General features: G+C 43.1%; 1 protein-coding gene across 5 annotated transcripts in view; it reads left to right on the forward strand.

Annotated features, from left to right (window-relative positions):
• The window catches only part of MAGI2 (membrane associated guanylate kinase, WW and PDZ domain containing 2), a 1,505,066-nt gene that overhangs the window by 1,420,215 nt on the left and 57,223 nt on the right, over positions 1-27,628 (forward strand). For 2 of the 5 annotated variants that reach the window (XM_060414643.1, XM_060414645.1), the window contains 2 exons: positions 977-1,115; positions 10,987-11,075. In XM_060414643.1, coding sequence (XP_060270626.1) covers positions 977-1,115; positions 10,987-11,075 — 228 coding nt within the window. Of the gene's footprint in view, positions 1-976; positions 5,762-10,986; positions 11,076-27,628 lie in introns of those variants that run through there. The other 3 variants (XM_060414641.1, XM_060414642.1, XM_060414644.1) reach the window with 2 other exon arrangements.

The raw sequence follows: 27,628 nt of genomic DNA on the forward strand, positions 1-27,628 counted from the left end.
CCTGGCTAATTTGTCTTAAGTGACTTGCACTGAAATGAAATATATTTTAATTCCAAGGTTCCTGACAGTAATAGTACTGAGGGAGTTACATGGTGTGCTCGTGGTTGAACCTCTTTTATTCCAAATATCTATTCACAAAGGATAATGGTAGCTGCTTATGGAACCCATGCATGCTCGGTTGTTGCAGCTGTGTCCAACTCTTTGGAACCCCATGGACTGCAGCCCACCAGGCTCCCCCTGTCCATGGGATTCTCCAGGCAAGACTACTGAAGTAGGTTGACATGCCTAGGTATTGTCAACAATTCAAGAGGAATTGGTATTTCACCAAAGAGTTTCTGGCAGTCAGATGTGAGAATGGCAAAGATTTAGCAAGAATTAGTCATGTATGGAGAATGGAGTCATTTTTAATTCAAAGGACTGTGATAGAAAATTCATCATCAAACTTGAATATCAACCAACCATTATTTACAAAGAAGCCAATATCACAACATCACCCAGGGAAATGTAAATAAATGATGCATAACAAAAATTCTCAGAGAAGCCCAAAAACCAATCATTCCATCCAACACACTGAATTAGATCCTGCCCTGTGTTCAATGAAAAGTCCCTAAAATATTTACTTCTTGACTCAAAGCGAAGATGCCAGCTTACTTTGAATTGCAGCATCAAACACATCCCCTAATTTTTTAAGAAAATCCTAAATAGTTTAATTATGACCTCTGTCATACTGGCTAAATATAAGTGACATACCATCACAACCTTCATGGTCTAATATTTGAATTTCTACAAAGATAAATAAAGTTTGGTGATCAGATTCAGGATGCAGCCAGGGATTAGCCTCTACTAAGGAGCAGCAGGCTGCAACCAAGCCTTTCTGTTGCTCTCTGGAAACTGGTCATCTATGGGTGCTTCTCTGTTAGAAATACAACTTGAATAAAACCATCTTTGGCTAATGTGATGTTTCTTTAATTAACAGGTAGGAGATCAGATCATTGAAATCAATGGGGAGAGCACGAGAGACATGACCCACGCCAGAGCAATAGAGCTCATCAAATCAGGCGGAAGGAGAGTGAGGCTACTGCTGAAGCGCGGGACGGGACAGGTCCCAGAGTATGGTACGTTTCACATTTTGATTCGTATTTTTTCTGTTTCTTCTGTGCCCATAAATGCCTATGCTTATTTATAAAGCTACAAAAGTTCTCTAATTCTACCTAAATATATATTTAGTGATCAGTGGACATAGATCTATACACGTGTATATTTAAGGACAAAGTATATATTATATGTTTGCGAGCTCTTTCTTTTGCTCCCTTATTTAGGTAATGTTGAAAATAGCGAATGTAGGACCTTTCAAGGCATCTCTGAGTGTGCTGGGAGATCTGGCTAAATTTATATATTAGAACTTCTGTTATTTGACTGATAGTCCTCTGTTCATTTGAGTCCACAGTAATTTATCAATTATTTCCTAAAATGACTTATGCATCAGACTGTCCTGTTGGATATGTAACCTGGGCCAAGGGACCAGCAAGACCAAATCTTCAGGCTATGAAGATTAAAACATAAACTTCAGTTCAGGCAATGGTTGCATTGCCTTGGAGTTCAAGGATATTCCAAAAGTTCACTCTTATGTTGTGTAATCTAGATGCTTGTGAGGAAGGCTTTACAGTGCATTTTAATTCATAGATTTGCCTTGGGAAGTCTGTAGCATTATTTCCCAAAAGTCCATTTAAGGTACAGCCAACATCATTACCCTAGTATATCAGAAACATGAGAAAGAGAGAAATCTTGGCTTATCTTTAATCTCAGGGAGTAACAGAGAGACAGACAGATGTCAGTCAAGAGTAGTACAGATAGTAAATGTCCAGGTTAGGGAAATAAGATCTAACCACTGATCTGAATAAGTAGCTGAGGATGTTGATCTAGATTAAATTGACTCCCATTTTCACTCTTCCATTCTTGAAAATCTAAGTAGTACTTTTTCCTCTTAAATTGTGCTCTCTGCCTAAGTTACCTAATAACTTACTGAATGCTTATTTAGCAGAACAGATATAATCCTGAATTCAGTTTAAATATCTGAATTCAAAGGCCCTTAAATACTTTATGTTTCCAGGGTCTTGAACATACTGAAAGTCTACAAGAAGGGCTGGCAAATCCTCACATTAAGAGTAGGGCAGCATTTAGAAGTTTCTAGGGCTGGCCATATGCCCAGGGAAATATTTCATCCCAGCTTCCCATCCTTAATATTTGGATCTAATAAAATATTTTTAATTATTAATATTATCAGTAAGCACAGACTTGAGCCTGTTCAATGGCATTGGCATTCTTCCCTTTGTAAAAAATCTGAACTCTTGAAATAGAATCATTTTTTGCACCCTTGGGCATGAAGAGATTCAGTAATGTGAAACCAACCAGTGAAATTCTATCACTTCTACAAAAGACTTTGCTTTCAAGGTGTGTTTCCTTCCATGCCAAGACCTATTATCTATACCCAGGAATTCTCATAGAATTAATGTTGTTCTTATTGTTCTAACAAATTAATCTTTAAAAAGTTAATCTGAATAACATGGCTGTCCTGAACTTTCTATTCTTTTTGTAGAATCACTGTTTGGTCCTTATTCTGAGCACCCACCACACCAGCTGCTGCTCTACAGAGAGCAGTTAAAACAGTCTATCAACCAACATGTGGCATAACTCAGACTATGATGCGTCAGCATGAAGCTGCCTCGAGGCATAAAAATAAAAATATGTTTCTGAACAACATGAAAATTCAAGACCGTGTCAACATTATCCCATTAATTCTTAACATCATGTGAAAATATCTAGTTAAAGTTAAATTCTAAAATTAACCAACAAAGAGAGTTTGTTAAATATCTGGGCACACTTTTGAATATTAACTAATATTGTTAACTCTAGCAGTATTGCAGAATTTCTTCTAAATATATTCTTCTAAAATGTAATATAAAATCATACACACTGGTAGCAGTAGAGCTTCTCAGCTACTTTTGATGTTAGATTTGACATGGATGGTGACTGTAATTTTAGAGATTATGTCATAAAAGAACAAATTTAATAGAGTAAAGCAATCTCCTTTAGGGAAGTAAATGAATAGTTATAAACTAAGTAAACATTAGTTCTTTAGGAAACTCTAAACCAAAATTATGCTTGAAAAACCAAGAGGGTAGGGCTCAGATCAGCATTTTTGAGGATAATGCCATCAAATGATATTTCTGAAATCTCACAGTGCCTCATGAAGGGGCTGTTTTAGGGGTCCCCAAGGCCACCCCACATTCAGGTATTTGCCTATAAGACTCCTGAGACACGGAATGTTGTGGTCACAGCTCAGATTTATGACGCTAATATATTAATAGTAAGGATACCCAGTAGAATCATAAGGAAGAACACCACAGGTAGAATTGGAGGAACCCACAGGCAGGCTTCCTCTGCTTTCTCTGTCTCCCGTGAGGGATCACCCAGAGGACATTCTTCACGCAGCAGGAAGAATGCAGCAGCGTATGTGTACTAATAGTGCTGCCCTGATGGTATGGCTGCCCCGGGGAGCTCCTGAGACTCAGTGCCCATGGTTTCTCCTGGAGGCCAGGCATGCTGGCACCCTCTGCCTGGCACATACCAGAATCCCACACTCCCAGAAGGACAGCAGGTGCTGAGCATAAACCACATTGCTTGTGCAAACAGTTGAGAATCAGTGAGAGACTTGTATCACTTAGGAAAGGTTTATATTAGTGAGGGAACGAATTACCAGCCACGTTCCCGGATGCCAGCCCAGGACCAGACTGTCAAGGAGGCCTTTCTGAGGTATCAGTCACAGCCCTGCTCTGAAAATGCATTCCGGTACCAGGAACAAACCACAAAGTGGCCACATTCACAGACTCTATAGATGCCCGCATTGTCTGTACTTGCAGCTAAGGAACATTGCAATTCCTCCAGCATCAGTTAAAGTGACTATCTCATGACAAATAATTTTTTTTGTCCAAGATAGACTAGAGTATATTTTTTAAGGTACTTTTATGAAAATTTTTATTAAAATATACTCTAGTCTATCTTGGACGTAAAAAAGTGGGGGAGTCGCTGGGGGTGCAGGTAACAAAACAAAATAATAGTGACAAGAGCAGTGAAAGAAGATGCTTGGGCTTATAGTGCTGCTGCTAAGTCACTTCAGTCGTGTCCAACTCTGTGCAACCCTATAGACAGCAGCCCACCAGGCTCCGCCGTCCCTGGGATTCTCCAGGCAAGAACACTGGAGTGGGTTGCCATTTCCTTCTCCAATGCATGAAAGTGAAAAGGGAAAGTGAAGTCACTCAGTCGTGTCCGACTCTTTGAGACCCCATGGAGTGCAGCCTACCAGGCTCCTCCGTCCATAGGATTTTCCAGGCAAGAATACTGGAGTAGGGTGCCTTTGCCTTGGGCTTATAGTAGATGTAACCAAAATATAATCCACTTCATCCAAATGCACCCTAATGACAGGAAAACTGATTTCTCTGTCAACTATGAGTTTAATCCTATGTTTGTTTCCTTTGTTTGCCCTTTAAAATCTGAAACGGCATAAAATCCAGTCTCAAATGATTGTTAAAGGGAGTTTATCCGAATCTAGAGGAGACTTTACCAGTTAGGGAAGTGTTCAGGCTTAACCCCATCCGGGCGAGAGTGAACTCTGAAGGTGAAGAGACCGGTGAACAGCAGGCTAGGAAGGGGTTTAGGTAATAACCCTCGGCCCTACCTCTGATACCTGCAGAATTCAGAATTCAGAACAGCTCTGAAGCCGTCCCTTATCTGGACTTTTGGACATGTCAGGAGAAAGCTGATCTCAGTCAAGAGAAATATGAAAACTCTGGTTCAGAGTCCTTAAGGTGGTTTGTGACAGAGAGATAAGCACAGGTACAATGGGAAGAAAAAATTACCCCAGGTAATCTGTCAGATTGTTGACTAAACAAAGTCAGTGTGAAGCCAAGTGAGCTGAGGAAGGGAATAAATATGCTGCGAACATGCCATCCATAATTACCGTGAGACTAATCGGCAGACACACCTCAGCTGATCCGGAGGCAGGAATAAGCAAAGGCAGCCACTAGCAAGCGTACTGGCTGCTCACAGAGGTGGCTGAGCAGCTGTGGCAGGGGAGGGGGGATAATAAGGGCTTCGAAGGAGAAGCTGCTTTCATAGTTAAGTCCTTGAAAGAGCAGCTCAGGAGATAGGCACTTCAACTGCACTCTAGTCCTCAGGGTAAGAATTTGTTGATTGTAAACTCCATGAGAGCTTGGGCCCACCCCCCCCCCTCCCCTGACACATACATCTCAACACCTGGCAGGAAGAAGGCAATTTGATTCCACCATACTGAGGAAAGGATCAAAAACGGATGCAGCAGAAGCAAGCAGTGCCCTCCTTAAACTGACTGTTGCAGTTCCAATTAAATCTAAAAAGTCTAAGAGAAAAGAACAGGGATCCTGATTCTAAAGCTGCATAGGAATGTATTACGCAAATTAACTCCTTCATCAGCATTCAGGGATTGTAAGGAATGTTCACTTGATGTACACACTGAGCCACAGAGCCAGGGCCTTGGTAAACAGAAGTGCCACTGGATGAAAAAATGTCCTCCACCGGCAGTTCAGGCCAATGCAGAGCCTTCCCCTGGTAATACTTGCTGTTCAGAGCTCATCAAAATTTAAAAAAAAAAAAAAAAATTATGCCTTCCATTCTTGGTTGGTGGTCTGGCCTGTTGATTCTCTTAAGCAGCATTGCAGGTCTTTATGACAAGAATGCCGAAGCAAGTTTGATTGTAAATGGCCTCAATGGTCTTAGGAGGCCAGACAGGGTTCCCAGGAGGAGGCACAATTCTCAGAATGCCCAGGGACAATTAACACTAATGCCCACATCTCCCTTTGGGGAAAGAAATCATCAATCCATGAGTTAGACTTCTTCCTGCACTACCATTTTCAAAGTTAATTGCATCTTTGATAGGTGTTGACTAATATAAGGCCTACAATAAATGAAATTGTTTACGCTTCACAAGTGTAATAAAACTGCATTAGGTAAGAAAAGATCTGTTTGAACCATACTGCATTCATACTCTAGCTGAAGAAATGAATGGGCTAAATAGTTAAAGGTCTTCCTTTAATCAGTAAATGAAAATAATTTACAGTAGTATCAGAGCAACAGATTAAGCAGTACCAGTCTCTACTTATATGGCAATTAACATTATTTTTTCATGTATTCTTCTTTAACAGTGTGCACTGGCATGTGACTATTATAAGCATGCTCCTATAATCTGGTTAACAATTATTTGTTCAAGACCTTTCTTCCTCTGATCATACAAAGGTCAACTCTAGACGTTGTACTCCTACCAAATAAATATTCCATGTGAGGTGAGGCAGATCCTGTAATTAATATCATTAATTAATATCATTACTATTTTCTCAACTAAATCAGGATTTTCCTGAGCACCTACTATGTTCAAGGCACTTTGCAGGCACTGAAAGTAAGACACAGTCCTGGCCTTCTGTGGGCTGACAGTCTGAAATGAGGATATGTGTAACAGTTGATTTTAATAGAGGGGTGACTGATTAAAATGTCTCAAAGGATCTACTCTAATGAAAAAATTATTAGTTTTTTATTAGTTTTACTAGTTATATGTGGCTTTAATAAATACATCTCGAGGGTTAAGAATCTTTGAAAAGCCCTTGGCTTCTTTTGTCTATTAAGCATTTCCTTTGTAATATTTATACTAATAATTCGTACTTTTTCTGAAGAAAGAACTCGCTGAGTATGGATACATTTCTGCTTATACCTTGGCTGAATTATTCTCAGTTCCAAGTTAGTGAGATAGAATTCTCTTCAGCAAATTTGCTAATCATTGCTCTTCCCCTCCCACGGCCCTCGACATGGAGCCTGGAGCAATGTAACCTCACAGCCTGAGGTGTCCCTGGTGCGGACTTAGGGAGAGTCTCTGCTGCCTTTGCCTCTTCCTCAGAGACCACATTTATGGGAACTTTAAATGGTTCCATAGCCTTTGCACTATTTCACCTGCATTTTTAATAGGGCAAAAGGCGCTGGCTTCAATAATAAATTCTGAAATTTAATTTCAGCTTCTGACATTCATGGTTGAGTGTATCTCCCTTTTCCATGAGTGGTTCCACAAATCACTCCCCTCACCCTGACTGAGCCAGACCAGGGAAGAGGACAGGCAGTCAGCAGTACTCTGGCTGCATCCTGCAGAGAACAGAGTCCTTCCTTGGCTAGAAGGCTCCAGACTGCTCTCTTCAGAATTTAGGGAATCCCAGGAAATGTTCAAACCATGAAACTTCCAATAAGTTCCTGTTTCATGGAGTCATACCCAGGGGATTCCTTGAAGGATGCCCAACTCTGGAATTCTTTTCCCCACTGGTCAGCCAAAACCTCGTTTATTAACGTGCTTTAAAAATGAGGGTGAAATCCCATTTCTTCATACTGTTTTATTGGAAACCCTGGACTATGATGATATTCCTTCTTGATAGTCTTTCCAACGTACACTCTTCTCTTTCAGGATATATTAAGTGACCCACTTCCCTCAGTCGACACTTTAGGTATTTAAGACTCTGATAAAATATATTAGACCATGAAGTAACCAAGAAATCATGCAAGAAAAACCAGTTTTGCTCTTGAGATCTGACCTCCTTTCAGTTCCTTAACGGTACGTTGTTGGAGGAGACAAATGAGTGAACAGCTATCTTTCCCAAATCCCACTGAGAAGGATTCCACACGCATCTTGGAAAACCTAAAAAATCCAACTCCTCCAGTAACTCATGCTGGACAGTTGGATTTAGGTTCTGATAAAACTTTCTCTTGCCTCCCCTAACATGAAGCTGAACTCTCCTGGGCAAGGGCTGCTTTCACCACAGTCCAGGGAGAAGACAGCCTCTTAGACAAAATGCTGATGAGTTCCTTGAGACCATTGAAATGGATCTCAGAGAAGTCACAGAAATCAAGAAAAGGTTTGTTTGTTTGTTTGTTTGTATTGTGAGCAGAGCGTGGGTAGGAGTGGAGATCAAAGTATTAAGGTTAAGAGGAAAGAAAGCTTACATCATGGTTTTACATCTGCACACACCCATGCACCATATGTGCGCGTGCACACACACACACACAGAGCTGGGTCGATTTGGCCCAGGACTCTGTATTTTTCAAGTATCATCCCAGGTGATTTCATGCCATGGAGATGGCTGGCTTTGTCTCCTCTAGCTCTCCTGTACAGACCGGAGGAGTTTCTACTTCTTGGCCTCTCTGTGTCTTTGTGGACCTCTCACTGTATGAGCCTCACCCCTCAACCCGGCTCCCCCTTGGCTGTCAGATCTGAATCACTCTCCATTCAGGCTTGCAACCATTAAGATTAAAGAAAGGAGACAAGATTGTCTTCCCTTTTTTCAGTCTCAGGTTTTTGTGACAGTTTCAGCTCAGCTCCCACTCAGCTCAGTGTCCCTCCTCACTGAGACAGTCTGATCTGTGTTCATAGCATGATGGTGTTGATTCAAGTCAAGCTTGTGACCCTTCAACTATACCCATTATGAAGCTGGTGCTAAGTGCCAAAGCAATTTTCTCCACTGTCTGATTGTTCTCTTGTCTCAAAACAGAGATGATACAAAAGATGTTGACCCCATGAGGGAATTTGCTAACAACATCCTGTTATCCAGGTGCTCAGAATGGAGCTTAATATCATAAGACAAATTCTTGGGTAGATCCAGCCAACCGCCACAACCAGCAAACGTCAAGTCTCCAGAGCAGTCCTTAAGCTCTGGAGTCCGTAAGTCCTATCCCAGGGTTCCCAAAGCAAATAATTCATTTTAAACTAAAGTACTAAAAACCCCTCATTTCTAGTGAAGGAAATAGTCCATAATGTTGGATTTTTTTTGTTATTTGAGAATTCTGCCTACAACTTTGCTCACAGATAGGGTTACCCCGATGTCCTGTTCTGACAAAGACTTCCCAGGTTTTCTTTTCAGCTGAACTGCCTCAGACAGGACCAAAATAAGATTATATAATGCCTTACTCCAGGCTTGAATTATATGCTCTAATTGCAGCAAAATCTCTATAAACGATGAGAATCACACACTCTTCAACGTGCTGTTTGGGTTCAAAAAAACTTTTAATAGAAACAACAAACTTAGCCCAGACTAAACAGCGGTTTGCTCTAAGGCAGCTCAGACACTTGTGCAGCGAGGAGCGTGCATTTACACTCCTGTCCCAGGTCTCTGGTGTTTTGGTACACAGTCTCCAGCAAAGAGTGATCCTGGACCCTGGGTTTTCAGACTGAACGTGGGTTTTAGGACTCGTGGCGTATGCATCGAATATGCCAAGCACAGGATGCATCTGTTTTTCACATTTCACCGTAATTTCTGTTGCAGTTTTCACAGCTATTTTCCCCACCATGTTCTGGGCTCTTTTGTTTGACCCTCTGGCCCCAACGTTTCCTAGCACATGTGTCTTTCAAGCCCAGTAAAGGCCACGTTTAGAATTAAATGAGACCCTTTTGTGCTTGATAGTAAAACCACTTGATGTTTTTTGTACAAAATTACTTGCATCTTGGCGGGGCTAAATGGTAAACTCAGTTAATAAATCCTGAAACTTCATTTCCCTCCTGACATTCATTGTTAAGCGTTAGTTTCCACACCACAGAGAGCCTCTGCTTTCCCTTTAACTTCAAATTGTTTGTCCAGGTGGGGCTAGTGGTAAAGAATCCGCCTGGCAGTGTAGGAGATATGACAGATATGGATTCAGTCCCTGGGTGGGGAAGATCCCCTGGAGGAGGACATGGCAACCCATTACAGTATTCTTGCCTGGAGAATTCCGTAGACAGAGGAGCTTGGTGGGCTACAGTCCATAGGGCCCCAAAGAGTCGGACACGACGAAAGCAACTTAGCACAGCACACCCCTCAACACAGCTGTGCAGTAAAAAACACCCCAGGGGGCGAGGGGGGGCATAATGAGACATCCACGTGGGGGCACCGTCTATTTTGTGTGTTGAAGCGCATGGAGCAAGTTAGGCATTGAGATGGGGGCTGGGGGAGGGGTGGTATCATAAGAATATACTGGCAAAGAGGGGATCAGGCTCCCAAATGTCTGCTCTATGTGGATTCAGTGTTTCTGACCCAGCAGCCCCGCATCACCCTCTACCTCATACTGTATGCAGCTAAGACAACATGGCATTGAACGCTGCAGGGACTGGTTATTACATCTCCCAGGGCCTGTCTGGTGGAGATCACTGACAGCCCAGAATTTCCAGTACCATCTTTATGTCGGTAAAGAACTGAAGCCCAGGAGCTGAGATAGGCCTAGACCAAGGCAGCCGCTAAGAGGCAGGTTTCAGAGCACAGCCCTTGGACAGGCGAGTACAGCCACGTAGAACAGGCAAAACCTGGCTGTGTTTTCTTCAGCTCTTTTTTTTTTTTTTCCAGAAAACAAATACGGCCAGCAAGTCAACTGTGAAGTTTGAATCTAAATGAGCAAATTGTTACAGAAGAGACAAGCTATAAGAATTCACGAGATTATTAGAGGAAATATAAATATAAACATAGGCAAACCATGGCTTTAATTTGAGGGTTTTTCAAAATTTAGAAACACGATTACTGTGACTTCTCAAATGACAGCTGGTCTCACCGAAACACTCTAATTATGAGAAAATTCTGCAAAAATTCTGATATTATGATTTCAAGATGTTTTAAACATTTGTGCCTCCTTAAAAGCACCTCAGGATGCCCTCAATATTTTGAGAAAAAAAAATCTGTTTTTGGAATACACATGTAGCTCAGTCTTTTCACTAATTTCACTTGCTGCATGCTCAATAGGGTCAGCTTTACTTAAAGTCTTTATTCTTACTGCCTAGATAATTTTTATTCAGCTACTCTAAACGTACTAAGCAATCTTGATTCTAACAGTAATACTATATCTTTGTCACTGGTTCTGTTAATTCTAATGATTGGTCCTAGGCTGTTCCTCCCCTTCCTTTAGGAATGGTACCTTCCAGTCTCTCCATGTGCATGAAAAGTGACAAGCATGGGTCCCCATATTTCTACTTATTGGGCCACCCTAAAGACACGGTTTGTAAAATCTGCATGAATATTATCTTTCTCTAATGAGCTTTGGTTTTGCATATGTTTTTAACTGATGTATAATGCTCTATCTTTCATAGTAGCTTGTCTAATTACTGCTAGAGCTCTGGAAAATATTTATAGCTGAGACCTTATAAGTGGTGAGGATAAGATTTGTGGATTCAGGAAAATTAGAGACGCCCTCATTCCTGGGTTCTAGCCCAGTATGGTCCCAGCAGGAAGGAAGGGCTGGGAGGGGACATAGAGCAGAGGCAGCACCGGGTGAGCTCCGCACACACACTTCAGAAAGCAATCCCTGGGCGTCAGTGCAGAAAAACAAAATGTCTTTTCTCCCAGCCCACGTTTGGTTTGGCCAGCTCCCACGAGGCCGCTCTTTCTACACCAGACGGAGAGAGCCACAGTCATCAGACATGTTAGCCCTGGGAGCCCAGAACTACCCCCGTGTTGTGCTATCCTCCAACCTGTGTGTGCCGGTTATTCATTAAGGACCAGATCTTCTAACTCTCCCTCTCCATACTCAGCGATGCACCGAGTTTAAGGGGAAAAAACAGTTATGATTTTTTTTTTAGTAGTCCTAAGTTTGTATCTAACGATTTCAAAGTGGACATTCTCGTGCTATATTTTAGCGTAACATTTGGTAAAAATTCTTAAGGAAATTAAACATCCTGTAGGTTACATACACACACACACACACACACACACACACACACACAAATAAAGCAAAATATAAATAACAGCTTTGCAAATATAGTTCAAGCAGCTTTTCACCCCTTAACTACATCCCTAGAGTAGCCCCCATGTCCACTGTCAAATCTTGCAGTAGATCTGTGACTACCAGCAGTTTTTAAAAACTGCAATTTTAAAATGTCGGTTTAACTTTTCAGAAGTAGTTGATACACATGCTCGGTTTTCCCACGGTTTGCCATGGAAACAGGAGTCAGGCTGACACACTTCTCAGTTCTGACTCGATTCTACCTGCGCCCCGCCCCCCTCCCGCCCCTTTCACTCTCCCAGCCATGGCTAAGCATCTCTCCAACAAAGGTTTTTAAGTTGGCCTTCTGAATGTTTTCTGAAATATATTTTTCAATTGTTAATAACACTGCTAGTTGCCATCTAGGACTGGTTTGAATTAAGGATAAAAGGAAATATTATTCTCTAAGTGAATTATTGAATTGGCCTATTGTTGAACATTTCCTTATCAAATACATTTATGTGGATATGTGTCTACACACACACACACACACACACACACACACACACACACACACCCTATCACAATCATTCCCTGAAGATGTCTACAAAGACATAAGTTTTAAATGAATCGTTTCTCTAAAGTGTGTCTCAAGGATAAGTTATTGATCAGGGGAAACCTAAATTAGGACATAAAGAAGACAGTTGCAATGTACTGGAAAAAATAAGAAGCCATGGAATCATTATTGGGGACATCTAGTCCAGTGACCATGCTTTAAAGAGGTGTAGATTTCTGTTTCTGACAAAAGAAATGTATGTGCTTGTCATATAATTTACTTTAACTAGTTTGCAATCCATGCAGGTAAGGTGTCCTCAATCAATTCACTAGAGCCATTAGCTAAAAACCAACAACAAGAGAATTAGAGCTCTCTTTGCGGTCTCAGTTCAGTTCCACCAGCATCTATCAGGCACCTTGTTTGGTTCTAGGGAGATAAAGATTAATGAGAGAGTCTCTTACCCTATGCCTTCAAAAGCAAGGAGGAGTGATGGGGAGAGAATGAGGTAAGGGGACAAGTAAGGATAGTATCAGCAACGAAGGCTATGAGCCCAAGGGACACAGCCCCTGAAATCTGCTGAGCAGAGTTGTAGAAGATTCTCCTCCACCTAAGAGGTGACATGTTAGCTGGGCCTCGAGTGACAAGTATGATTTCACTTGTGTGGGCAGGAGGCACAGTGGCTCTTATACCGGAGAAGTAGGAAAAGGAGAGGGTCGGACTGAAAGAACATTAAAATGGGGCTCAGTGAAAAGGGCCTTCTATGCTGCATAAGGGAATTTGAATTTTATATAATCATGTCATCAAAAAAATTAAGTGGAAGGGTGAAATTATCCGTATTTGGAATTGTGCCTCAATAGTATTTACAACAGCTTTTTATAGGAAACGGGACAATTAAAATGTTATTGTAAAAGTTGAAGCAAATAATGTGAGGACCAGAATTAGGGAAGTGGTAACGGAAACAGCACATTGGAAACAGATTTCAGAGATACCGCAGGCATTTCATTGATGGAAATAAAGCTTGGTCAGTAGTGAATACAAAGGAAGGGTTCAGAGAGCAGAGCTGTGGCCAGAGTTAAGTGGAAGATGATACCGCAAGGGTGAAGGAGCAAGTTCAGGAACAAAGGTGATGAGGTTGCCTTCAGATTTGTGAGTTCCTGGTGCCTGGAGGAGACTCAGGGGAAGAGCACAGGTGCAGGGCAGTAGGATGTGGTGCTCAAGGGTGGAGCATTTGGGGAGACCTGGAAAGGGCCATCCTGGAATGGGACGGGCTCTCCCCAAGAGACCCTGCTGCATAGAGAGCAGAGGAGAGAATAGTCAGAGAGGAGAGGAGAGTCTGCCAGGCACAGTCACATCTGAGTGGCAAGCGAGGGCGGTCTGAGAGCCAGGGATCTCTTCCAGAAGAGCAGATGGAGCGGAGCCAGGGTGGAGGTTCAGGGAGGCCGAAGACAGAAAGGCAATGGAGGCAGTTAGGAAACAAAGGGGAGGGGCAGGGCCTAGCCTGCCGGTTCAGCACAGCACAGGGGCTCGCACTCCACTAAGGCTAACACTGTGAGGCGGCGGGAAGGGGCCTCCCTGCAGGCCTTCCCCGCGCGCTGCCCCAGGTCGGAGCCACACTGGGAACCCCCCAGCGAGACCGTGGGTGCTCAGGTCCAATCATGGGGCAAAGGCCGGGCTCTTCTGGTTTGGTTTTTCAGAGGGCAGGGGTAGGTAGGATACAAAGATGAATAAGAAACCAATTCTACTCCGAAGGAACTCAGTATGTAAGGAATGTTTAAGAAAAACAGAGTGCTCATTGTTTACAAAAAACGCTCTTTAATCACCATCTTGGTGAAACCATTCTCAAATGTACTGTGTTACATTCTTGGGTCGAGGCACACAGTATCCTGAAAATGGGCATGCTCTTGAGTTTCCCTTTTCCCCTGACACATTCGGCCTTTGAAATCTGGATTTCATCATCAGGACTCCCGTGAAAAGCGTCCCCTCAGTGATCACCAGCCTCACCATAGTAACAACATCCAGTGATGGAGTCAACCCTTCATCCCCTTGGGACGGCCTGTAAGCTGAGACCAGTGGTCAGTGCGTTAGCTGAGTTTTCTCCTCCTTCTTTGATTGCTCCTCAGGGGTCTCCTTCACCTCTCTCCTCGTGCGGTGACCCCCCATCCCCAACTCCTCCCTCAGGACCTCATCTGTTCTCATGGCCCCACCTGTCACCACCATACAGATGACTCTGGCGTCTGTTTTGCCATCTCTGACTTCATTCCCAAGACTTCCACTTGCCCTTTCAACATTTCTCTCCAGATGCCCTACATGTGTGTGTTCAAAATTATTCAGGATATCTCCTCCTAAACTCCTCCTCCTCTTGAATCACCTATTAATTAAGAAACCATCAACCCTCCTTGTTGCCCAGCTCAAAACCATCTGAGTGCCTTCACACTCATATATGTGTATGTATGTATGTATATACACAATCAGTTCCCAAATTCAAGTGATTTTACTTCCCCATTTCTCATAAGGGCCCTCTCCTCCTTTCCTCCTGTCGCTCTATTCCTGTTCAGGCCCATTCTACAAGGTGAAATAGCCCCTACTTCTATGGGAAGTCTTCCCTGATCACTGATGCCAGAGCAATTGATTGTCCTAAAGGACCACCCCACTTGGAGACTTTCCTCACACACACAGAGAATGTTAAATGAGTCCTCAGAGCATCCCTGATGCAGCCCCATTCAAATCTGTCTTCTCTCTCCTCTCCCACAGTGTCCCCTTACCCATCTGTGCTGCTGAAACACTTGGCATCGTCCTGTGTTCCCACTTTCATGGTTAGGCTCATGCTCATCCCTTACCTTGGAAAACCCTTTCCCCAAACCATGTCCTTCAAAAACCAGGTTGAAGGCTGCCTTCTCCATGAATCCCTCCCCAGATCCATCAATCAGAAGTAATTTCTCAGTCCTCTGGAGTCCCATCGCTCCTCATACATCTCTTCTGTTCCCTCTCACTCTGTTTTGCAACACGGTTATCGGTGTTCACATGTTCTCCCTTTTGTGGAATTCAAATACTGGATACTACCTTGGGTTCTTATGACAGTGCTTTGCAGAGAGAGTGAACAAGTATGTGAATGAGTAAATAAGTCTTGCAGTATCATTAAGTCATCATTCTATATCAAATTTCGAGTAATTGCCTGTCTCTACATCACTTAGTTGTTCTTCTGGAGCTTTATCTTGTTCCACTGCCATCTCTTTGGGTCTGAGTTTCTACTGGTATTTTTGTGTATGTGGAAGGTTTCTTGCATTTCTTGACCTTGGAGAAGTGGCCCTCTGTAGAGGTGTGCTCTATGTCCTAGCACTTTAGTCCCCTCTATCACTCAAGGGCCCAGGGACCAGCCTGTCCCTGGTGTTTCCAGACTCAATTCTGGAAGCTGCTGGGTTGTGGTTTTCTGGTTTCTGGTGTCTGCCGCCTTGTTGGAGAGTCGGTCTAGAGGCTTGTGAAAGGCTTCCTGATGGGAGAGGTCGCGCTGGCCCATGGGTGGGTGGGGCTGGGTCTTAGCCCTCTGCTGGGCAGGGCCTTGTTAGGGGCGTGTCTACTCACGGGAGTCTTAAAGAAGCCTGTCTGCCACTGGGTTGGAGCTGTGTTCCCATCCTATTGGTTGTTTGGCCTGAGGAGTCCCAGCATGAGCCTAAACGTTGTTCTGTGGGGCCAGGTCTTGGTCCTAACTGCTCCAGCTGGATGTCTGCCTCCACTAAGAGTTCAAGCAGAGGAACACTCCCTGATATTTCCACCACCAGCTTTTATGAACCCACAGAGCCACAGCTGCACCCACCTTCCCAGGAGGCCCTCCAAGACTAGCAGGTAGGTCTGGCCCAGGCGTGAGTGTGCGTGCCCTCCCAGAGTGGAGTCTCTGTTTCCCCTCCTCCTGTGGGACTCCTGTGCTCAAGCCCTGCTCTGGGGGCTACTCCTCCCAATGCCAGACCCCCCAGGCTGGGGAGCCTGGCGTGCGGCTCAGCTCTCTCTCCTATAGGAGAACTTCTGTGACCTAACTGTTCTCCAGTTTGTGCGTCACCCACCTGCGGGGGATGAGATTTGATTATATCACGTGTCCCATCTACCATCTTGCAGTTTCTTCTTTATGTCTTTAGATATAGATTATCAGTTTCTGTAGATTCCAGTCTTTTTGATGGATGGTTCATCAGCAGTTAGTTGTTATTTTGGTGCGCTCATGAGAGGAAGTGAGCAAATTTCTACACAGGCTTTTATTGGAGGCATAGGAGGATGGCCCAAATTTCCACTGACCTTCTCAACCGAAATCAGAAGCAGATGTCTATTTGTTTGTTAATAACTACCTGATTGTTTTACTTATTTTCTTGTAATATATTGCTTTCTGTTCAGAGTTGAATGGAGAAAGACTGGCTAATTGAATGTTCCAAATAATTGTCTCTGGTTAACCTAAGTTTGGGCTTCCCTGGTAGCTCAGACAGTGAAAGAATCCATCTGCAATTCGGGGGACCTGGGTTGGGAAAATCCCCTGGAGAAGGGAAAGGCTACCCACTCCAGTATTCTGGCCTGGAGAATATACAGTCCATGGGGTTGCAAAGAGTCAGACACGACTGAGCGAGTTTCAGTTCACTTCACTTCACCCTAAGTTTTGTTTCTATAAGGTGTTTTCTTTCACATGGGTAGCTGTGACCTGCGTCAATCCAGCTACTCATTAGAATCACCTGGGGGACTTCGTTAAAAAAATAGAGGCTCCTCCCCAAACCAATTAAAACAGACTGGTGCCAGCAGTGATGATAGTAGAGGTATGCTGCCTTTTTTTTTTTTTTTTTTTTTTGAAACATGCCCCAGGTCAGTGCACTGAGCGGCCTGAATGGAGAATCACCAATAGATCAGATAAGTAGGAATATTATATACGGAGGCTGTTAACATTAACTTAGGAAATTCAGGGAGGAGGTAATGAGGTGTTGAAAATAGAAGTAAAATGCAGAAGTGACAATATCAAGAGTCTTGAAAGAATAATCATTAAGACTTGGTGACTGTTGACATGAAGGGAATAAGAATTAAGAGAACTCAAAAATTATCCCCGGACAAAATCATAAGTATTAGGGAAGATGGCACAGCCATTGTCAAGGGGGGAAAAAATGGGAAAATTCAGAAATGATGCCGTTGACAAACTGGGTGGCCTTTCAAGAATTACTTACCTTCTCAGGGCCTCCGTTTCCTCGCTATACAAATGACAGGGTTCGGTTTTTGGATGTCTCAGTTCCTTTCAAGTTCTAGCATTGAAAGTAAGTGAATGAACTAATCTGGGATAAAAAGCCATATGGAATTTCAAGATGTGTGTGGACATTTAAATAGTGATTCACAACAAGCAAGTGAATCAGAGCCCTGTGGCTTCAGCAGATAGGGTCTCCAGGGAAGAGCCCAGAAAATTGGGGTTGAAGGGTAGGTCAGGAAAGGAGACTGAGAATATAGAATTTGCCTCTTCACCTGCTCCAGGCTTGCTTACCTTGTGACTGGTACGCAGGGGCGCAGTGCCTGCTGTCCCTCATCGCCTCACCATTAATGCATGGACACAGTCATTTTTCACAGGACTTCTTGGAGTTGCTGTCATATACAATGTTTTTCTGGAGAAAGATCGCCTCTTATTAACAGTGCCTTTGAAAAGTAAATTGGATCATTTTGTAATTCATTATGAAAATTTACTAACAGAAAAAAAAAGCAAGATATCTTAATAGCTCTTTTTTATATTTAAGATGTCTCTGTGTTTTCATATCAAGTGCCAGGAGGGAGAAAAATTATATTTTACAAGTGAAATACATCTGTTCAGTTGGCCTTGTCCTATTATTTCTGTCAATAGCTTATCACCCCTGGGCATACAGAAATCAATATCTTTAGCTTGTTTTCAAAGTGAAATTTTAGGCAATGGCCATGAGAGGGAAAAAAAAAAAAACCTCATTGCTTATTCAGCATAGAAGTGAAATGTTGATTGCCTTTCAACTGTCAAATACAGTGAAACCAAGTCCCAGTCTTCCCACACCCAAAGCTGTGGGGCCCACAGAAGCTCTAGCTAGAAACCCCTGCTTGTGTTATGTTTGGACCACAAAGATGCACAAATAGCCAATAAGCATATGATGAGCTGTTCAACATCACTAAGGACCAAGGAAATGCAAATCAAAACCATAATGAAATATTGCCTCATATCTGTTTGGCCACTATTTGGAAAAAAAACAAAATAGCAAGTTTTTGGCAAGGATGTAGAGAAATGAGAACCCTTGTGCACTGATGGTGGGAATGTAAAGTGGTGAAGCCACTATGGAAATGGTATGGAGATTTCTCAAAAGATTAAAGATAGAACTACCATACGATCCAGCATTCTCACTTTTGGGTATATATCCAAAATAATTGAAAACAGAATCTCAAAGATATTTGCACACTCATAGTTCATTGCAACATTATTCACAATAGCTAAGAGGTAGTGGCAACATAAATGTCCATCTTTGGACAAATAGATAAAGAAGTAGAATATTATTCAGTCTTTAAAAAAAAAAGAAATCCTGATACATGTAACAACATGAATGAAACTTGAGGACGTTATGCTAAGTGAAATAGCAAATCATAGAAACACAAATACTGCATAATTCCATTTATATGAGGTACTTAAGCAGTCAAGTCTTAGAATGTGAAATGGTGGTTAACCAGGGGTTCAGGGTAGTAAGGGGCATTGTTCAACATTAGGGTAACAGTTTTACAAGATGAAACAAAAGTTCTAGAGGACTGTGTATAAATAACAGTACTGTTGCTGTTGTTGTTCAGTGGCTAAATTGTGTCTGACTCTTTGTGACCCCATGGACTGCAGCATGCCAGGTTTCCCTGTCCTTCACTGTCTCCCAGAGTTTGCTCAAATACATGTCCATTAAGTCAGTGATGCTATCTAATGATCTCATCCTCTGTTGACTCCTTGTCCTCCTGCCCTCAATCTTTCCAAGAATCAGGGTCTTTTCCAATGAGTTGGGTCTTCACATCACCTGGCCAAAGTATAAGAGCTTCAGCATCCATCCTTCCAATGAAAATTCAGGGTTGATTTCCTTTTGGATTGACTGGTTTGATCTCTTGCAGTCCAAAGGACTCTCAAAAGTATTCTCCAGCACAGTTCAGAAGTATCAGTTCTTTGGCACTCAGCGTTTTTTATGGTCCAACTCTCACATCCGTAATTGATTACTGGAAAACCCACAACTTTGACTGTACAGACCTTTGTCTGCAGAGTGATGTCTCTGCTTTTTAATACACTCTCTAGGTTTATCATTGCTTTCCTTCCAAGGAGCAAGCGTCTTTTAATTTCATGGCTACAGTTACCATCTGCAGTGATTTTGAGCCCAAGAAAATAAAATCTGTCACTGCTTCTACTTTTTCCCCATCTATTTGCCATGAAGTGATGGGACTGGATGCATGATCTTAGTTTTTTGAATATAGAGTTTTAAGCCAGCTTTTTTCTCTCTTCTCTTTCACCCTCATCAAAAGGCTCTTTACTTCCTCTTCACTTTCTGCCATTACAGTAGTGTCATCTGCATATCTGAGGTTGTTGATATTTCTCCTGGCAGTCTTGATTCCAGTGTGTGATTCATCCAGTCTGGCGTTTCTCATAATGTACTCTGCATATAAGTTAAATAAACAGGATGACATTATACGTCTTGTCTTATTCCTTTCCGAATTTTGAAGCAGTCCATTGTTCCATGTAAGGTTCTAACTGTTGCTTCTTGACCCACAAACAGGTTTCTCAGAAGACAGGTAAAGTGGTCTGGTATTCCCATCTCTTTAAGAATTTTCCACAGTTTATTATGATCCACCCAGTCAAAGGCTCTGGGTAGTCAATGAAGAAGTAGTTTAGATGTTTTTTTCTGGAATTCCCTTGCTTTCTTTGTGATCCAGCAAATGTTGGCAATTTGACCTCTGGTTCCTGTGCCTTTTCTAAACCCAGCTTGTATATCTGGAATTTCTCAGTTCATGTACTGCGGAAGCCTAGCTTAAAGGATTTTGCACATAACCTTACTAGCATGCAAAATGAGCACTACTGTATGGTAATATGAGCATTCATTAGCATTCCCTTCTTTGGGATTGGAATGAAAACTGACCTTTCACAGTCCTGTGGCCACTGCTGAGTTTTCCACATTTGCTGACATACTGAGTGCAGACTTTAAACAGCATCATCTTTTAGGATTTGATATAGCCCAGCTGGAATTCCATCACCTCCACTAGCTTTGTTCGTAGTAATGCTTCCTAAGGCCCTCTTGACGTCACACTTCACAATATCTGGCTCTATGTTAGTTACCACACCATTGTGGTTATCTGAGTCATTAAGACCTTTTTAGTGTAGGTCTTCTGTGTATCCTTGCCACCTCTTCTTAACCAAGTGTGTTTCTGTTAGGTTCTTACCATTTCTGTCCTTCATCATGCCCATCCTTCCATGAAATGTTCCCTTGATCTCTCCAACTTTCTTGAGATCTCCCTTTCTTGAAGAGATCTCTAGTCTTTCCCATTCTATAGTTTTCCTCTATCTCTTTACACTGTTCACTTAAAAAAGGCTTTCTTATCTTTCCTTGCTATTCTCTGGAACTCTGCCTTTAGTTGGGTGTATTTTTTTCCTTTCTCCTTTGCCTTTTATTTATTTTCTTTTCTCACCTATTTGTAAGGCCTCCTCAGATAACCATTTTGCCTTCTTGCATTTATTTTTCTTTGGGATGGTTTTGTACAGTGTTACCAACCTCTGTCCATAGTTCTTCAGGCATTCTATCTACCAGATCTATTCCCTTGAATCTATTTGTCACCTCTACTATCTCGAATCATACAGGATTTGATTTAGGTCATACATGAATGGCCTAGTGGTTTTTCCTACTTTTTTCAATTTAAGCCTGATTTTTGCGATAAGGAACTAATGATCTAAGCCACAGTCAACTCCAGGTCTTGTTTTTGCTGACTATATAGAGCTTCTCCATGTTCAGCTGCAAATATAATCACTCTGTTTTTAGTACTGATCATTTGGTGATATCCATGTGTAGAGTTGTCTCTTGTGTAGTTGGAAAGGGTGTTTGCTATGACCAGTGTTCTCTTGACAAAATTCTGTTAGCCTTTGCCCTGCTTCATTTTGCACTCAAGGCTAAAGTTGCCTGTTGCTCCAGGTATCTCTTAACTTCCTACTTTTGCATTCCAATCCTCTATGATGAAAAGGATATCTTTTTTGGTGTTAGTTCTAGAAGGTCTTTTGGGTCTTCATAGAACTGGTCAACTTCAGCTTCTTCATCATCAGTCGTTGGGACATACATAGCCTTGGATTACTGTGATGTTAAATAGTTTGCCTTGGAAACAAACTGAGATCATTCTGTCATTTTGAAGTTGCACCCAAGTACTGCAATTTGGACTCTCTTATTTGACTATGAAGGCTACTCCATTTCTTTTAAGGGATTCTTGCCCACAGTAGTAGATACTATGGTCATCTGAATTAAATTTGCCCAATCCCATCCATCTTAGTTCACTGATTCCTAAAACGTCAATATTCACTCTTGCCATCTCCTGCTTGACTGTGTCCAGTTTACCTTGATTTGTGATTTTTACAGCATCGGACTTTACTTTCACTACCAGGCATATCCACAACTTGAGTGTCATTTCCACTTTGGCCCAGCCTCTTCATTTTTTCTGAAGCTATTAGCAATTGTCCTCCAATCTTCCCCAGTAGCATATTGGACACCTTCCAACCTGAGGGGCTCATCTTCCAGTGTCATATCTTTTTTTTTTTTTTTTTTTGCCTTTTCATATTGTTCATGGGGTTCTCATGTCAAGAATACTGGAGTGGTTTGCCTTTCCCTCCTCCAGTGAATCACGTTTTGTCAGAACTCTTCACTATGACCCATCTGCCTTGGGTGGCCCTGCAGAGCATGGCTCATAGCTTTATTGAGTTACACAAGCCCTTTCACCCTGACAAGCCTGTGATCCATGGAGAGGATGTACAGTACCATAGTGTTACCTTTAAAACTATTAAGATAATCAGTTTTACAAATTAAAAAAAAAAAAAAAAAACAGCGCCACATAGGGCTCTTATAGGAACCAGCATCTCTAAGGCTTAGTAATTCAAAACGCAGAGGATGCCTCTTTGAGCTTTCTTTTGTAAAATGTGCTGAAGTGTGCTTTCTTCAGGGCCATTAGATGAGAAGCCTCATGTTTCTTAAAGGAGCCATTAGTTGGAGGGAGGAGCTTGTTATAGTAGGATTGACATTAGTCCCCCTTCTCCCTCTACAGAGTTTTCTGTTTTGCTTCTCTCATTGCTGCTGTTTAGGATCTTGCTTTTGGTTCATTTTGGAATAGGGCAGCATTGGGGTTCCACTGCCACAATAAGGAAGTGGGACTGCACGTGTAGAAAATGAAATTCCAGAGTCTCGTGACACTTCAGAGATCATTTAAATATTTCCGTTCCTTTGCATCCCACCTCTTTTCACGAAGGCCTCTTTGAGGCAATATTCAGGTTCACTAGGGAAGAGGATGGAGAAGGCAATGGCACCCCACTTCAGTACTCTTGCCTGGAAAATCCCATGGGCAGAGGAGCCTGGTGGGCTGCAGTCCATGGGGTCGCAAAGTCGGACACGACTGAGCGACTTCAGTTTCAATTTTAACTTTCATGCATTGGAGAAGAAAATGGCAACCCACTCCAGTGTTCTTGCCTGGAGAATCCCAGGGACGGGGGAGCCTGGTGGGCTGCTGTCTATGGGGTCGCACAGAGTTGGACACGACTGAAGTGACTTAGCAGCAGCAGCAGCAGCAGGGAAGAGGAATATCAATTGTCCTGCCAGCCAGGATATCAAAACAGACAAATGCTAATAGAACACACAGCCCTCATTCCCCACCCAGAGGCTCAGTGACTCAATGACAAGGCGAAAGCATTCCCATCTGTCAGGAGCCTCCTGTGGCGGCTGCAGCCCTCACCACAGTGACAGGTGATGGAAGTGAAAATGCCTTCCCAGGTTGTTTGGTTATTGCAAAATGTGCTGTGAAGAGCATGGCATCCTTTGTGCCTTTCTGTGACCTTGTTTATGAAAGTTTGGGGAGGTTATTATTTTTGTTTCATCAATTAGCAAGCCCAGAGCCCCACCCGGGCCCCTGAGAGAACTGTTTACCTCCTGAGGACAGAAGCCGCGACTGCTGGCTCAGTGGGTCTGAACTTCATACCCATGGTGCCTTGTGCTGCACTGTGTGAGGGAGGGAGGGCAGGAGGGAGTGACTAGGAGGGGCGGACAGCAGCAGTCGGGCCCTGCCCTCCAGGAGATTGTGGTCTATTAGGAAAAAGACAAAAAGGGAAGAAACTCAAAAAAAATGAGAACACAGTACATACGCACACTGAAATGAGGAGGATGCCCAAAAGAGTAAGTTGAGTGTGTGGGAGACTTTTTTTTAAAGAGAATTCCTACTCTTCCAGTCTGTGGAAAGTACATTCTTTTAACCAACTGCAATACCTTTTGCCTATGTTTATACTAAACTTCTCTATTTCAATATATACATATATATATATGATATATATGTAAGAGAAAGTGCAAAGTAAATTCATAAAGAACATGGTGTTGGATCCAGCTGATTCTGAGGCAGACCCCACAGGAGGACGTGTGTGCTTGAAAACTCAAAAAGCTAGAACTTATCCTTTAACACCTCACAGCAACTGGAAGTACAGTTTGGATAGCTGAACAGAATGCCAAAACACCCGATCACCTCCGTTTCCTAGCAAAGGGTAAACAATTTCAGCAGAAAGTTTTTTTCTCCCCGCTTGCTCACTTGTCATCACCCTTCTCCATCTGATTTGTCCTCAGTCCACCCCCCACCCCCAGAAAATGGATGCTTCCACTTCAAAGCAGGGAAAGGACAGGGTGTGGGGGAAGTAAGTCACAAACTGCTGCCCAGGCCAGAGACTTGAGAGGAAAAAATACAGGGAGATGTCAACTATATTTTTCCAGATTCCTAGTTAATAGATTTCTCCTGATAGAAAACATTTAGCCTCACTTTCCCATCTCCGAACAGAGCGTGTTCCTGCGGCAGGTACCTGGCCTGTCTGTCCTCCCAGGTCTTCACCCACCTTTGGGACCAGTGTGAGCAGGAAGGTCAGAGGAGGGGGAGAGGTGGGACCCTCGCCTGGAAACTTGCTAGTTCAGAGGCGCCATACCCTGGGACTCCCTCTGTATTGGGTCTCTTCACCAAATGTTCCAGGGTACCGCCTTTTCTGATTTATCCACTATTGTGAAAATGACTGAAGAGTATATTTGTGGCTATATCATCTGTTCATGGGATTTCCTAGGCAAGAATACTGAAGTGGGTTGCCATTTTCTTCTCCAGGGGATCTTCCCAACCCAGAGATCAAACCCAAGTCTCCTACATTGGCAGGTGAATGCAAGAGACACAGTTTCAGTACCAGAGTCAGGAAGATCCCTGGAAAAGGAAATGGCAACCCACTCCTGTACTCTTGCCTGGGAAATTCCATGGACAGAGGAGCCTGGCGGGCTACAGTCCAGGGGATCACAAAGAGTCAGACACATCTTAGTGAGTAAACAGCAACAGTAGCAGCTACATCTTCCCATGTATCTTTAGTGCCTCAGGATAACTTTGGAAAGTAAAACCGCTTGGGCAGAGAATCTGCATTCTCACAGGAGGGTAGACGAAGTCAGAGAATCATGTGACCCGTGTGGGAGCTACTCCTCACTGATGGAGTGAACTTTATAGTAAAGTGTCGTTTCCATAGCCAAGCATTTATGAGCTCTAGCAGAAGCCTTGTGATCTGATAAAAAGTGCCAGGAGCTGAGAGTCAGAGCTGGGCAGGAAGGCCAGGCTGCCCCTCACAGCCCTCAGGCCCCAGCCCCGCTCTCTGGGGCTCCCACAGCTCATGGATAACCTGGTGACTAGGCCGAACCACAGGCTCTCTGACCAAGCCTCAGGCTGGAGCACAAGAAGACTCCACTCAAAACTGGAAAACAGAGTGCAGCCCAACAATTGCTTCGAATTTATGTGTACCTACAGTTTGTTTTACTGTTATTGTCCCTTCCATTTTGTTTGGTTTGTTTTTAAACAGCACTAGCGATATTTCTCAGAGAAGCAGAGGGCTGTGTGTGTGCAATTTCATCATACACTTCCTTGACAGTTCAAAAAATCATAGGCCTTCTCGAATAACTTAGAAGTCGTCTGCGTCTGTGAATCATATTACGCTGGGGAAGAGCAATTAGTCAAGGGGAGGCCCAGGCCCTGGGCACCACTGACATTCCTCTGGGTTTCTTCTGAAGTGTTCTGGACAGTAGGGGCTCTGCAGGCACTCAGAGTGAGCACTGGGTGGCTCACTCACCACGGCGGGCCTGACCTGTGGCGCCGGCCCTGCTGTACCTGTAGCACCCGAGGCGGCAACAGAACCCCAGCAGCCTGCCGTCCTAGGCAGGGATGGCCGGCAGCAGGAGGCTGTGGTTTCTGACTTCAGAGGTATCTGTCCTCTGGCACAGCAGATTTTGAGGCCCATTCCTGTTGACTCAAGTGCTTTCATTTGGGGAACCTGCTGAGATGGTAATATTTAAGGGGACCCATGGAGCCCATGGTATCTATCACTCTTCCTGGTAAACTGTGCCTTCACCTCTAAATATGTGCTATTTCACTAAGAAAGTTCTTATGAGATGATGTTTTCAAGCAAGCAGGTCTCCGAGAATTCCTTAAACTAGATCAAGACAGATCAGACCCCTGGGAGAATCGTCTCCACATTGCAGTTCAGAAATCTAAGATGCAAGAGGAATTTCTGATCATGCTAACCTACAATGCCAGTGTAGAAATGAACATTTCCATTTCCTTGCCTTCTCCCCATTCATTCAGTAATATTTCCAGCTGAACAATAGCAGCCGATGGGAAATACTCCTATGTCATTTAGTTGCTGTCCAAAGCAGACACCCTTGGCACTTCCAAAAAGAGCTGTCTTATGGAGCACCTTGACTGAGCTGAGAATATTCATTCCTATTCAGTCTTCACTTTAAATAGCCACTGTCTTGTTTTTAGCAAGATGGGCTTAATTTGAAGAGCCTATAGTGCGGGGGGTGGGCAGGGGAGGGGGGTGGCGTTGGGAAGAGTAACTAAATGAATTGAATACTGGTCAGTAACATTGGTCTAAAACCATCAGGCAATTTAAATATAAGATCCCTAAGGTTTCTTATAGAAACAGACGTATGGCTAAGGGTAAAAACTATTCCAGGACAAAACTGAATATGAGAATGTATATTATACACACAAAGCTGTAGCACTTAATAAATATGTAATAGCTAACAAAGAGAGTTGAGACAACTTCCTAATATAGAAAATTTGGACAACTTCTACCTGGTGATATAAGAAATTTTCTCCATCGTGAAAGATTTGTTGGCCTTTTACATAGGTATCAGACAGCCTTCATTATCAGTCCCAATGTATAAAATGGTGTTTAAACAGAAAAATAGTGGCATTTTTCAGAGGCCAAAAGACCCTAAGATCTTAGAGTGAGTTTTTCCAGGAGCATAAATGTGTGGAAAATTACAGAGATAAATTCTGAAGCACATCGATGTTCAGTGAGACCCTAAATACTTGAAGTTCTCATTTTCCCCTTCTGAAATGAATAAGAAAACATGGAGAAATCCCTGCCATGTTATAAAGAAGGCATCACATTGAGAGTTTTCCTCAGTCAGGGATATTGATAGAGGATGTCATCAGGCACAACCTGGCAGACTGTATCCTTGCAACCGATGGGTTTTGTTTATCACGTTCAGATGGATCCCCCACCTGCCCACCTCCACGATCCGGGTGGAGAGGAGACAGTAATGGTTGTTAGGTGCTTGACTGCCAGCCACTGAAGCATCGTGAAATTGCAGTTCTGTCTGCAACCATTTGTTAGAAGCTAGAGCTGATTACAGGCATGAGGACAGAGCCCCCACCATGATTTGTGGTGGAAGAACAGCTCAGAGAGGAATTCATTCAAGCAGGACTGGCTAAGAAGCACTAGCCAAGGATTGAGCACAAAGTGAAACTTCCAGAAGGAGGAAACTTCAGCCACAGGCCTTAGCCCTCCATTTTCTGAGCCAGAGATAAGTTTAACCTCCTCTCCTTCCTCATCTTTGACCTGGTTTGTAGTTTGCACTGACCGTTCCTGGGAGAAGCCCTTTACAGATCAGACTGGACTGTGGCAGTGATGAGATTATTGTGATTATGAGATTGCCTCACATCTTTTATTCCACAGGGTCTCTTTATCATCACGTTGTGTCCTTAAAAGCAGTGCATCAAACGTTT

The sequence above is a fragment of the Ovis aries genome, chromosome 4 (assembly GCF_016772045.2).
Source record: "Ovis aries strain OAR_USU_Benz2616 breed Rambouillet chromosome 4, ARS-UI_Ramb_v3.0, whole genome shotgun sequence".
Lineage (NCBI taxonomy): Eukaryota > Metazoa > Chordata > Mammalia > Artiodactyla > Bovidae > Ovis > Ovis aries.